Genomic DNA, 14,279 nt, shown 5'->3' with positions numbered 1-14,279 from the left:
TAGTCCCAGAGAAAGAGCCAAAATGAGGAGATAGAGAAATGTCTCCCAAATGAAAGAATAGGACTGAATCATTATAAGAGACCTAAGAGAAATGGATATAAGTAATATGCCTGATACAAAATTTAAAGCAATGATCATAAAGACACTCACTGGACATGAAAAAAGAGTGGAGGACATCAGTGAGATCTTTAACAGAGAGATAAAAAAGAACCAAAGACCAAGAATACAATAAATGGGATTAAACATACACTAGAAGGAATATAGGCAAGATGAAGCAGAGAAATGAATTAATGATCTGACTGAGTAATGGAAAGAAGCCAACTTGAACAAAGGAAAGGAAAGTACATTATGCAAATTGAGAAGAGCCTTCGGGAACTCAGTGACTCCATCAAGCACAATAGCATTCACATGATAGATATGTCAAAAGAAGAGAAAAGGGAGCAAAAATTTATTTGAAAAAGATAATAGCTGAAAAATTCTGGAATCTGGGGAAGAAAACAAATTCAGATCTAGGAGGCACAGAGATCACCCCAAAAATTCAATCCAAGGAGGTCCATACCAAGATACATTGTAATGAAAATGACAAAAAGTACTGATAAGGAAAAAAAAATATAAAAGCAACAAGAGAAAACAGTTACATACCAGAGAAACCCTATAAGGCTCTCAGCAGATTTTTCAGCAGAAACTCTGCAAGCTGGTAGAGAATGGCATGATATATTCGAAGGCCTGAAAGGGAAAAATCTACAGCCAGGAATTCTCTATCTAGCAAGGCCACCATTCACAACAGAAAGCAAGATCAATCGTTTCCCAAACACACAAAAATTAAAGGACTTCATGACCACTAAACCACAGGATACAAAATATTAGAGGGGACTCTGAATGGAAAGGAAAGACCATAAGGGAAATTATGAAAAGTAAAAAACACAAAAGTAATAAGAATAAATATTTCTGTAAAAATCAGTCAAGAGATTCATAAAATAAAAGGATGTAAAATATGATACCACATACCTAAGATGTGAGGGTAGGAGTAGTAAAGGATGGGCCTGCCTTCCTTCCTTCCTTCCTTCTTCCTTCAATTTTATTTATTTATTCATGAAAGACACAGAGAGAGAGGAAGAGACATATGCAAAGAGAGAAGCAGGCTCCCTCTGGGGAGCCTGATGCAGGACTCGATCCCAGGACTCCAGGGTCATGCCCTGAGCCAAAGGCAGACACTGAACCACTGAGCCACCCAGGCATCCCAAGGATGGGTTTAAACTTAAGTGACCATCAACTTCATATAGACCACTATTTGCAGTGGATGTTATATATAAATCTAATGGTAACCACAAATCAAAAACCAGTTATAAATGTGCAAAAAATAGAGAAAGGAATCCAAGGACATCACTTAAGAAAGCCAAAAAACTATGAGAGAAGACAGCAAATGAAGAAAGAAATGGAGGAGAACTACAAAAACAAAACAAAACCCAACAAAACAAATAACAAAATGGCAATAAGTATATATCTATCAGCAATCACTCTGAGTGTCAATGGACTAACCACTCCAATCAGAAGACATATCACCATATGGAGTGGATTACAAAAAAATAAGACCCACCTATATGCTGCCTATAAGAGACTCATTTCAGGCCTAAAGACACCTGCAGATTTAAAGTGAGGAGATAGAGAAACATTTATCATCCAAACAGATATCAAAAGAAAGCTGGAGTAGCAATACTTATGTTGGACAAAATAGACTTTAAAACAAAGACTTTAACAAGAGACAAAGAAGTACACTATATCATAATAAAGGGGACAATCCAACAAGAGGATATAACAATTGCAAATATTTATGTACCCAAGAGGGAAGCACCCAAATACATAAAGCAGTTAATAACAACCATAAAGGTAATAATTGATAGTATTACAGTAATGGTAGGAGACTTTAACACCCCACTTATATCAATGGAGACAGATCATCTGAACAGAAAATCAACAAGAAAATGGTGGGTTTGAGTGACACACAGGACCAGATGGGTTTAACAGACATTCAGAACATTCCATCCTAAAACAGCAGAATACACATTGTTTTCAAGTACACACGGAACATTCTCCAGAATAAATCACGTTAGGCTACAAAACAAGTCTCACAAATTCAAAAAGATCAAAGTCATACCATGCATCTTTTCTGACCACAGCACTATGAAACTAGAGATCGACCACAAGAAAAAAATCTGGAAAGAGCACAAACATATGGAGGTCAAATAACATGCTACTAAATAATGAATGACTCAACCAAGAAATCAAAGAAGAAATAAAAAAATTGCATAAAAACCAGTGCAAATGAAAACACAGCAGTCCAAAATCTTTGGGATGCAGCAAAAGTGGTTCTAAGAGGGTAGTTTATAGCAATATAGGCCTACCTCAAGAAGCAAGAAAAGTCTCAAATAAACAGCCTCACTTTCCACCTAACAGAACTAGGAAAATAAGAATTAAAACCACAACAACAACAACAACAACAACAACAAACAAATCCAGCAAGAGGAAGGAAATAGCAAAGATTAGAGAAGAAAACAAATGACATGGAAACAAAAAAGACAATAGAGCAGATCAATGAAACCAGGAGATGTTTCTTTCAGAAGATCAACAAAATGGATAAACCTCTAGCCAGACTCATAAAGAGAGTGCAAAAGAGAAGCCAAATACACAACATCACTAATGAAAGAGGAAAAGGAACAATGAACAGCACAGAAACACAAGCAATTTTTTAAAAAGATTATTTATTTATTTATTTATTTATTTATTTATTTATTTATTTATTTATTTATGAGAGACAGAAAGAGAGAGAGAGAGAGGCAGAGACACAGGAGGACGGAGAAGCAGGCTCCATGCCGGGAGCCCAATGTGGGACTGGATCCTGGGACTCCAGGATCATGCCCTGGACCAAAGGCAGGCGCTAAATCACTGAGCCGCTGAGCCACCCAGGGATCCCCAACACAAGGAAATTTTAACAAACATATGCCAACAAATTAGACAACCTGGAAGAAATGAATGAGTTCCTAGAAACCTAGCTTCCTGGGACACCTGGGTGGCTCAGCAGTTGAGCATCTGCCTTCAGCCCAGGGCATGATCCTGGAGTCCCAGGATTGAGCCCCACATTAGGCTCCCTGCATGGAGCCTGCTTCTCCCTCTGCCTGTGTCTCTGCCTCTCTCTCTTTCTCTCTCTCTCTCTGTATCTCATGAATAAATAAATAAAAATCTTAAAAAAAAAACATATATCTTCCCAAAAGCAAAGCAGGAAGAAATAGAAAATTTAAATAGAGCAATGAAATTGAATCAGTATTCCAAAAACTCCCAACAAACGAAACTCCAGGACCAGATGACTTCACAGGTGAATTACACCAAATATTTAAAGAATAGTAGGTACTATTCTTCTCAAACTATTCCAAAAAATAGAAGAGGAAGGAACACTTCCAATTCATTCTATGAGGCCAGCATTACCCTGACAGGTAAACCAGATGAAGACACCACTAAAAAAGAGAACTATGGGCTAATATCTCTCATGAATATGGATGCAAAAATCCTCAACATTAGGAAACTGAATGCAATGATATGTTTAAAAAAAAAATACCACGATCAAGTGGGATTTATTCCCAGGATGTAAGGATGGTTCAATATTTACAAAGTAATCTACATAATACATCACATCAATAAGAGAAAGGATAAGAACCATATGATCATTCCTATAGTGTAAAAAAGGATTTGACAAAGTACGACATCCATTTGTAAAAACCCTCTGCAAAGTAGGTCTAGAAGGAACATATCTCAACATAATATAGTCATATGTGGAAAACTCATGGCAAATATCATCCTTAATGGGGAAAAATTGAGAGCTTTTCCCTTAAGGTCAGGAAAAAAACAGGGATGTCCACTCTCACCACTTTATTCAACACAGTACTAATTAGTCTTAGCTGCAGCAACTAGACAACATAACGAAGTAAAAGTTATCCAAATTGATAAGGAAGTAGTAAAATTCTATTTGTGGATAACATGATACTATATATAGAAAACCCTAAGTACTTCATCAAAAACCTATTAGAATAAGTTAATTCAATAAAATTGCAGGATACAAAAATCAATATGCAGAAATCTGTTGCATTCTTATACACTAATAATGAAGCAACAGAAATTAAGAAAACAATCCCATTTACAATTGCACCAAAACCAAGAAAATATCTAGGCATAAACCTAACCAAAGGGGTGAAAGACTTATACTCTAAAAACTATAACACACTGATGAAAGAAATTCAAGACAACACAGAAAAATGGAAAGACATTCCATGCTCATGGATTGGAAGAATAAATATTGTTAAAATGTCTCTACTACCCAAAGTAATGTATAGACTTAATGCAATCCCTATCAAAATACAGCATTTTTCACATAACCAGAACAATCATAAAATTCGTATGGAATCACAGAAGATCCTGAATAGCCAAAGTAATTTTGAAAAAGTAAAAGAACTGGAGGTATCATATTTCCTGATTTCAAGTGATATTACAAAGTGGCACTAAGCAAACCAGTATGGTAGTGGCATAAAAATAGACACATAGCTCAACGGAATAGAAAACCCAGAAATAAACCCACAATTATAAGCCAATTAATCTTCAACAAAGAAGGAATAAATATACCATGATAAAATGACAGTTACTTCAACAACTGGCATTTGGACTAACCACTCCAATCAGAAGACATATGGTGACAGAGTGGATAAAAAAAATAAGACCCACCTATATGCTGCCTATAAGAGACTCAGAAGAATGAAATTGGACCACTTTCTTACACCATATACAAAAATAAAACACAAATGGATTAAAGACCTAAATGTGAGACCTGAAACCATAAAAATCCTAGAAGAGAACACAGGGAGTAATCTCTCCGACATCGGCTGCAGCAACATTTTTCTAATGTCTCCTGAGGCACGGGATACAAAAGCAAGAATAAACTATTGGGGCGTCATCAAAATAAAAAGTTTCTGCACAGTGAAGGAAAAAAAATCAAAAAGTAAAAGGCAGCTTACTGAATGGGAGAAGGTATTGGCCGATGACATATCCGATAATGAATTAGTATCCAAAATATACAATGGATTTGTCCAAGTCAACACCCAAAAAATAAACAATCCAATTTAAAAAATGGACAGAGGACCTTAATAGGTATTTTTCCAAAGAAGACATCCAGATGGCCAACAGACACGTGAAAGATGCTCGGCATCACTCCCCATCAGGTATGTGCAGAGCAAAACCACAGTGAAATATCACCTCATACTTGTCAGAAAGGCTCAAATCAGAAGCCAACAAACAAACAAACAAACAAACAAAAACAAAAACAGAAAACAAACAAAACAAAACAAAAACAAAAACAAAGCAAGGATGTGGAGAAAGGGAAACCCTCGTGCACTGTTGGTGGGAGTGGGAATGCAAACTAGTGCAGCCACTGTGGAAAGCGGTATGTAGAGTCCTCAATAAAATAAAAAATAGATCTACCCTATGATATACTAATCCTACTACTGATATTTACAAAAACAAAAAACAAAAACAAAACAAAACAAAACAAAAAAAAAAACACTGACTTGAATCAATACACGCATGCCTATGTGTATAGCAGCATTATCTACAATAGCAGATTACGGAAGTAGCCCAAGTGCCCATTGACCAATCAATGGATAAGTATCGAAGACGTGCTGTGTATATTATACACCACGAAATACTAGCCACGCAAAAGAATGAAATCTTGCCTTTGGCAACTACATGAATAGGGCTGGAGAGTATCGCGCTGGGTGAAGTATGTCAGTCAGAGAAAGAGAAACCATATGATTTAACTCATATGTGGAATATAAGAAATAAATGACCAAGACACAAGAGTCCAGGGCCAGATGGCTTCCCAGGGGAATTCTATCAAACGTTTAAAGAAGAAACCATACCTATTCTACTAAAGCTGTTTGGAAAGATAGAAAGAGATGGAGTACTTCCCAATTCTTTCTATGAGGCCAGCATCACCTTAATTTCAAAACCAGACAAAGACCCCACCAAAAAGGAGAATTACAGACCAATATCCCTGATGAACATGGATGCAAAAATTCTCAACAAGATACTAGCCAATAGGATCCAACAACACATTAAGAAAATTATTCACCATGACCAAGTAGGATTTATCCCCGGGACACAAGGCTGGTTCAACACTCATAAAACAATCAATGTGATTCATCATATCAGCAAGAGAAAAACCAAGAACCATATGATCCTCTCATTAGATGCAGAGAAAGCATTTGACAAAATACAGCATCCATTCCTGATCAAAACTCTTCAGAGCATAGGGATAGAGGGAACATTCCTCAACATCTTAAAAGCCATCTACAAAAAGCCCGCAGCAAATATCATTCTCAATGGGGCCGCACTGGGAGCCTTTCCCCTAATATCAGGAACAAGACAGGGATGTCCACTCTCACCACTGCTATTCAACATAGTATTGGAAAACCTAGCCTCAGCAATCAGACAACAAAAAGACACTAAAGGCATTTAAATTGGAAAAGAGAAGACAAACTCTCCCTCTTCACCGATGACATGATACTCTACCTAAAATTATAATAAATTATAATAAAATTATAATAAAAATTATTTTATTAAAAAAGAAAGAAAGAAAGAAAGAAAGAAAGAAAGAAAGAAAGAAAGAAAGAAAGAAAGAAAGAAAGAAAGTAGTCAGAGAGTGAGAGAAAGACTAAGAAACAGACTCTTAACTCCAGAGAATGAACCGCCGGTCACCAGAGGGGAGGGGCAGGGGCACGGGGAGTGGGTGAGAGAGGTGATGGGCTGCCAGAGTGCACTTATCATGAGGGAAAATCAAAACACCCGTGCTTCCTTGGCGTGAATACAACTTTGTCATGACATGCATTGTTAATACATTGGTATTTTTGATTTACCACTGTTGCATTTTAGATATTTGTGTGTATAGCCTCAAGAGAGTAGCCTGTGATCTCTTTTCTTTTCTTTTTTAAGGATTTTATTTATTTATTCATGAGAGACATAGAGAGGCAGAGACACAGGCAGGGGGAGAAGCAGGCTCCCTGCAGGGAGCCCAACATGGGACTCGATCCCAGGACCCCGGGGTCACGCCCTGAGCCGAAGGCAGACCCTCAACCGCTGAGTCCCCCAGGTGTAAGTTCTTTTCTTGTACTATTTTTGTATGGTTTGTTATATGGCCTAAGAAGTTTGGCCAAGTCTTCTGTTCTAGAGAACAGAAATACAGAAATCTATGCATATGTATTCTACATGATTGATAATCAGTCACTGTAAGCTTAAAAATTAGAAGAAGCCATCTCTGCCCTTAGATATGCAAATTAAGACTGTAAAATAGCAAGTGTTGGGTAAGATGGGTAGCCATGTGAACTCCTTCTATGCTGCTGGTACGTACATGAATTATTACAACCTTGAGGAACAATTTTGCAATATTTAATAAAATCGAAAATGTTCATATTCTACAACTCAACGACTCCACCCATTGGTAAATTTTAGAAAAATATTTTCTTTTTTTATCTTCTATTTTGTATTTTTTTAAAAGATTTATTTATTCGTGAGAGAGAGAGAGAAGCAGAGACACAGGCAGAGGGAGAAGCAGGCTCCATGCAGGGGGCCCGATGTGGGCCTCAAATCCAGGACCCAGGAGTCACGACCTGAGCCAGAGGCAGAAGCTCCACCACTGAGCCACTCAGGCATCCCTAGAAAAATATTTTAGAAAAAAAATTCCAGGGATCCCTGGGTGGCGCAGCGGTTTGGCGCCTGCCTTTGGCCCAGGGCGCGATTCTGGAGACCCGGGATCGAATCCCATGTCGGGCTCCCGGTGCATGGAGCCTGCTTCTCCCTCTGCCTGTGTCTCTGCCTCTCTCTCTCTCTGTAACTATCATAAATAAATAAAAATTTTAAAAAAAAAAGAAAGAAAAAAAATTCCACACATGTTCACCAGGAGGTACATGTAAGGATGCCTACGCATATGCATTCTGAAATAGCCAAAAATGTAGAAATTAAAATATTCATCACGTGGCTAATGCACCATTAAATCTGATACACTTGAACAGTGAAATACTACACTGATGTGAAGATAAACTAAATAAATAAACTAATTTCACTGATGTGAAATTTAGTATCAGCTAAATTTAATATGGATTAATCTCACAAACCACGCTTAGTGAAAAAATCGCCTAACAACATGTTTAGTGGAGTCACATTTTCCCCTTGAATCTAACCACCACGGAAATCGGCAGACATGAAAACTCAGGGCTGGATTAAAACGGAACCTGAAAGCCGTTTTATTTTAGTTTAATGAGTGTAATTTGTACAAGGGCACGAACGGGTTAACAGTGGAACATGTATCAGATGTGATGACGGACTGATTAGTAAAAACACGTGGAACACGATGCAATCCCATTTGTCAAATCGTGGCTGAATCACACCCATGATGTTTGCTACAAATACAAGAGTTCAGCAAAACCCAGGACAAGCATCTGTAAGAATCAACGGGCTATAGGATATGTGGTGCAATAATGCATATATTTTATTATTTGCAAATTGTGTCCTGTATATCGTTTATATCAGTAACATTTATAATATGCAGGTGTAGGTACATATATATTTATTTAGGCTTTTTTTTTTAATTTTATTTTTTAAGCACTGGTTGGTTCTTGGCTAAGCATATCAGTAGTTCTAGGCCTCCGGTTGCCCCAGCACCTGGTCCCCCTTCTGATCCATAAGTGTGAGCAAGGGCCACCTGTCCCAAACCTGGCTCTGCCCCAGAATCATTTGGGACATTAAAATATAATAATGCATATTTCTGAGCCCTGCAACTGATATACAAAATGGGAATGAGGAGCCAGTCTCTGAGAAGACGGGTGTACGTGTAGTGTGGGGTCAGGGGTGGGCGCCCGTTAACCTAGCTTTCCAGAGTTCGGGCAAACACTGAGTTTGGGATTAACTTGTAACCTGGGTGGAAAGTGAGGAGTTTGGTTTGCAAGGTGACAGACCGGGTGGGTGGGAACCGGTGGACCGATGGGGGAATTTTGCAAAGCGTTGCCTAAGGGAGGCCCTGCATTACAGTCAGCCAGTGGGAAGTGTCACAACAGGGGTGGCGGGGGTTGCCTGGGTGGGTCCCACTGGATTTCGATTCAGGTTATGATCTCAGGGTCCTGGGATTGAGCCCTTCATCGGGCTCCACCCTTAGCAGAGAGTCTGCTTCTCTCCCTCTCCCTCCCAACCCCCTGCTTTCTCTCTCCCCAAAAATCAATCGATCTTAAAAACGAAACAAACAACAAAAAAGGCAGGAGGGGCTAAACTTACCCACACCTACGGGATGTGGGAACTTGGATTTTAACATATATACTCAGGGTTTTCATGCACACCATAGTTTAAGAATCCCAGAAGTGCAGAGTTCTTAATCATCTTAAAAAAAAAAAAAAAAAAATCTTGGGGCAGCCTGCATGGCTCAGCGGTTTAGTGCGGCCTTCAGCCCAGGGCGTGATCCTGGAGACCCGGGATCGAGTCCCACACATCGGGCTCCCTGCATAGAGCCTGCTTCTCCCTCTGCCTGTGTCTCTGCCTCTCTGTCTCTGTGTCTCTCATGAATAAATAAATAAAATTAAAAAAAAAATCTTCTCCTGACTGATACTCACCTCTTATCGCCTACAGAAACAGGAGGATTCCATTATTTTCTCTCCAGTTTCTTACACACTTGCAAGTAAAAGCTCCACATACTTATTTGCTATTTCCTTACTTGTTTTTCTAACCTCATCTGTTAATAAAACCACAGCAAGGTAATCTTCCAAACAAATGTAAGACTTTGCCTAGAAATCAAGAGCTACAAAAACGAAGCAAGCTGTACACCTTGGCGTCTTAGACTCCACAGCTCTAGCCATAGCCTCCCTTCTACGATGATCAGCACATGCAAATAAGAATAATAAATGATATTAACAGAAAGGGGCAGGGGATAAACTTCTGATAAGAAGTTAATCAGCCGTTAGGTTCTCTGCTGGACGCCTTCATGCATCTGAGGAAGCTGGTGGCTAAGTGGGGTTTACAGAGCTATTGACGTTTGCAAAATGCAATGGGAACCTAGAGCTTGCTCTAAGGCTGCTTTTCTTGTAAGTAGAATCAGCTGGATAGAAGCAATATTGTGAAAAGAAAACGGTGGAGAATATGGCTCAAAAAAGGTGGACGGGGTCTAATCCAAACAACGACGTTTTGAAAGTTTGAGGTCAATTTGCTTCTTTAAAGGCATTCTTAGATTTGACATTATAATACTTAAAACAACAGTGTGCAGTTTTATACTTAGCGTCTGACTTCTAGCTATGAATTTAGCACGGAAATAAAAATATTTACCGAATGGGGGGTTTAGAAATAGCGTTCTCACACATCTTCCGGAATCCTTTATTCTTTAAAAGAAATCCCCAGTTGCAGAGAAACGCTTTTGGGGGTTTTGAGTTTGGTCGCTGTGAGGACTTCTCTTTAAGAAAAATGAACTGTAGGAAAAACCTTGGGAGCAGTCTAGAATTATTAGTTGCCAATAACAATGGGTGACTATTACTACTAATTTTAACAGATGCATGTGTTGTCTGTACTTCCAGTAGGTTTTATTAATTTTTCTACCTTTTTTAACTTGCGTATTATGTTGGCTCGAAAGAAATGCAAATATTAAATAGTGTGTTTGACTATTATGTTGCCTGAGGCTCTAGGTTTGTATCCTCTTTTTTTGAGCATGGAACCATGAAATGATTAATAGCTTCTCAAATACATGCATAATATTCTCTCATACTTTTATTTTCCATGAGTAGTTTTATGTGTATGGTCTCGTCTGTGATTTGTTTGACCCAGAATTTCCCAATTATACATTTCTAATATTCTGGAGACCTTGACTTTTTTTTTTTTTTTAAGATTTTATGCATGTATTTCAGACAGAGAGCGAGCGAGCGAGGGAAGGGGCGAGGAGGAGGGTGCAGAGGGAGGGAGTAGCAGAGTCGCAGGTGGGCGGGGAGCCTGAGATCAGGACCTGAGCGAAGGCACCTCTAAATTCACCAGGGCCCCCCTGTGCATGACCTTGACATCTCTCTCTGGGAATGCCCCCCACCCCACCTTCCAAGTGCAGCTGCAGATCAGAGGACCTACGTGTTGGATCCGTTTCTCTTTTTAATCATAACTTAGGAAGGAAGAAGGGACTCTGCACACAAAGGACAGTGTGGAGCATTAAGAAGAACATGAGGCCATTTGCAAATCTCTTCTCCCATCCTGTAGGTTGTCTTTGAGTTTTGTTGACAGTTTCTTTTGCTCTGCAGAAGCTTTTTATCTGGGTGTTGTGCTACATGTTGGCAAATTGAATTCCAACAAAAAATAAAAATAAAAAAATTCAAAAAAATAAATAAAAAAGATAAGATAAAAAAAATTAAAAGAACAAGAGGCCATTTGCAACTCTCTTCTCCCATTCTGTAGGTTGTCTTTTCGTTTTGTTGGCTGTTTCTTTTGCTGTGCAGAAGCTTTTTATCTGGGTGTTGTGCTACATGTTGGCAACTTGAATTTCAATAAAAAATAAAAAATAAAATAAATAAAAAATAAAAAATAAAGAAAAAAGATAAGATTTAAAAAAATAAAAAGAAGAAGAACAAGAGGCCATTTGCAAATCTCTTCTCCCATTCTGTAGGTTTTTAGTTTTGTTAGCTGTTTCTTTTGCTGCACAGAAGTTTTTTTTTATCTGGGTGTTGTGCTACATGTTGGCAACTTGAATTCCAATAAAAAATAAAAATAAAATAAATTTAAAAAAAGCTAAAAGAAATAGGAAATAAGTAAATATAAAAGATAAGATTTAAAAACTAAATTCAAAAAAACTAAAAGAAATAGAAAATAAGTAAATATAAAAGATAAGATTTAGAAACTAAATTCAAAAAAACTAAAAGAAATAGAAAATAAGTAAATATAAAAGATAAGATTTAAAAACTAAATTCAAAAAAACTAAAAGAAATAGAAAATAAGTAAATGAAAAAGATAAGATTTAAAAAATAAATAAAAAGAAGAAGAAGCACAAGAGGCCCCGCCGGAGGTCGGCGCGCGGCGGGAAGGGGCTCTAACATAGGCACCTGCGGGACCCGGAGAACTTCCGCCGGCGGCCACGCGGGGGCAGCAGAGGAGCGGCTTTCTGGCTCCCGCCGCCCGGGCAGGGGCGCGGGGCGCGGGGCGCGGGGCGGGACCCTCGGAGCTTGCACCCTCCGTCGGTCGCCGTCCCCCGCCCCGTCTTAATCAGGTCGGAAGGGCCTGTATTCATTTGCCGGGAGCTGACACAGCAGCGCAGCCGCAGCCCCCGCGGCGCGACCGGCTCTGGGGCGAATGTGCTGAGCACGACGTCTGCTCGGGGCCAGCGGCGCTTCGGGGGTCGCGGGCCCTTTGATCTTCGCAGCAAAGCCGGGCCCCAACACGCGCGGTTTCCCTCTCCCGTGCGCGCGGCGGCGGCGGCGGCGGCGGGTCGGGACTGCGCAGCGCGGCACCTGCGGGCGGCGGGCTGGGGTCCCTCCGCCGGGCGCAGGGGTGGGGGTGGGGGTGCAGGAGCCGGTGCACACACGGTGGAGGTGCGGGGAGAGGGTGCATGCATAGTAGGGGTGCAGGGAGACGGTGCAGGCGCAATGAGGGTGCAGGGAGAGGGTGCGCGCGTAGTAGGGGTGCAGGGAGAGGGTGCGCGCATAGTAGGGGTGCACGGAGAGGGTGCGCGCGCAGCGGGCGTGCAGGAGAGGGTGCACACACTGTGGAGGTGCAGGGAGAGGGTGCATGCATAGTAGGGGTGCAGGGAGACGGTGCACGCTCAATGAGGGTGCTGGGAGAGGGTGAGTGCACAGCGGGGGTGCAGGAGAGGGTGCACACACGGTGGAGGTGCAGGGAGAGGGTGCATGCATAGTAGGGGTGCAGGGAGACGGTGCACGCGCAATGAGGGTGCAGGGAGAGGGTGCCCGCGCAGCGAGGGTGCAGGGAGAGGATGCGCGTGTAGTAGGGGTTCAGGGAGAGGGTGCGCGCACAGCGGGGGTGCAGGGAGAAGGTGCACGCATAGTAGGGGTGCAGGGAGACGGTGGAGGTGCACGGAGAGGGTGCGCATGTAATAGGGGTGCAGCGAGAGGGTATGCACACAGCGGGGGTGCAGGAGTCGGTGCACACACACTGGAGGTGCTGGAAGAGGGTGCACGCACAGTGGGGGTTCAGGAGTGGTGTGCACAGCAGGGGTGCAAGGAGAGGGTGCACACATGGTGGAGGTGCAAAGAGAGGGTGCCCGTGTAGTAGGGGTGCAGGGAGAGGGTGCATGCATAGTAGGGGTGCAAGAGTGGTGCGTGCGCAGCGGGGGTGCAGGGAGAGAGTGCCTGTGTAGTGGAGGTGCAGGCACAGTGGGGGTGCAGGGAGTGAGTGCAAGGGCATGCTCCCATAGCTCTGCTCTAACCTACATCCCTGGTTCTTCCCGGTTGGTTCTAGGACAGGGTCTTGGGACCCTAAAGAGCTTTCCAGGTCCTGCATCCTGTTTTCCACCCCTGGGTCCCATTGCAATTTCCTAGTTTGAAATTTAGGGATGGTTGGAGAAATTCACCTCTAAAGCATTAGGGTCAGTCTCACGAGGGCAAATAATTTCCCACTCTCTCAAGCTCGCTCTCCGCGGTGTTTGCCAGTAGGAACGACAAGTTAACACAATTGCATCTATCACTTATATTTTGTTTTGGACTTTCCCATATTTGCTGCATTTCCTCCAAGAACATCTGACTTCATTTAGAAATACATGTGTATCTCTGTTTCTTAAAAAACAAGACAAAACAACAAGAACAAACACCTGATTCAAGTATTCACTTATTTTCAGGGATTTAAATTCTTGTTTTCTTCGAAAAAATTAGTTGAAATCAAAATACAGTATTGGTGTCAGCGATTATTTCTTTAGGCTGCCTGAGGAACAGGTCTCTTACAGGATATTCTTATTTAATCAGAATACAAAAGGCCTTGTCCTGGCAGTGATTTATTTTTATTTTTATTTTTATTTTTATTTATTTATTTATTTTTATTTTTATTTTTATTTTGGTTAATGAGCTTGCTAACTCTGAAAGGGTCCCCCTTACCACCCCCCCCCCCCACATTGCATTTTATAAACGAAAGACCAACACTAGAATAAAACAGCTTGACCAAGCTGCCAACTGCAGGCTGTCACAGAATTCCAGCCCCAGTCTCCTGCTCCCAAAAATACCCCCTTTGGC

The 14,279-nt window shown here is 41.0% G+C and overlaps 1 protein-coding gene across 1 annotated transcript; it reads right to left on the bottom strand.

The window, feature by feature from the left end:
* Positions 1-12,324: 12,324 nt before the first annotated feature.
* On the bottom strand, positions 12,325-13,350 carry LOC119877567 (keratinocyte proline-rich protein-like). The gene has a single exon (XM_038574519.1). It carries the CDS (start codon positions 13,348-13,350, stop codon positions 12,325-12,327), a length of 1,026 nt encoding a protein of 341 aa, XP_038430447.1.
* Positions 13,351-14,279: the final 929 nt, after the last annotated feature.

This window comes from Canis lupus, chromosome 26, assembly GCF_011100685.1.
Source record: "Canis lupus familiaris isolate Mischka breed German Shepherd chromosome 26, alternate assembly UU_Cfam_GSD_1.0, whole genome shotgun sequence".
Classification (NCBI taxonomy): Eukaryota; Metazoa; Chordata; class Mammalia; order Carnivora; family Canidae; genus Canis; species Canis lupus.
The sequence above is the reverse complement of the archived record's forward strand: the minus strand, read 5'-3'. Positions and strand labels throughout refer to the sequence as shown.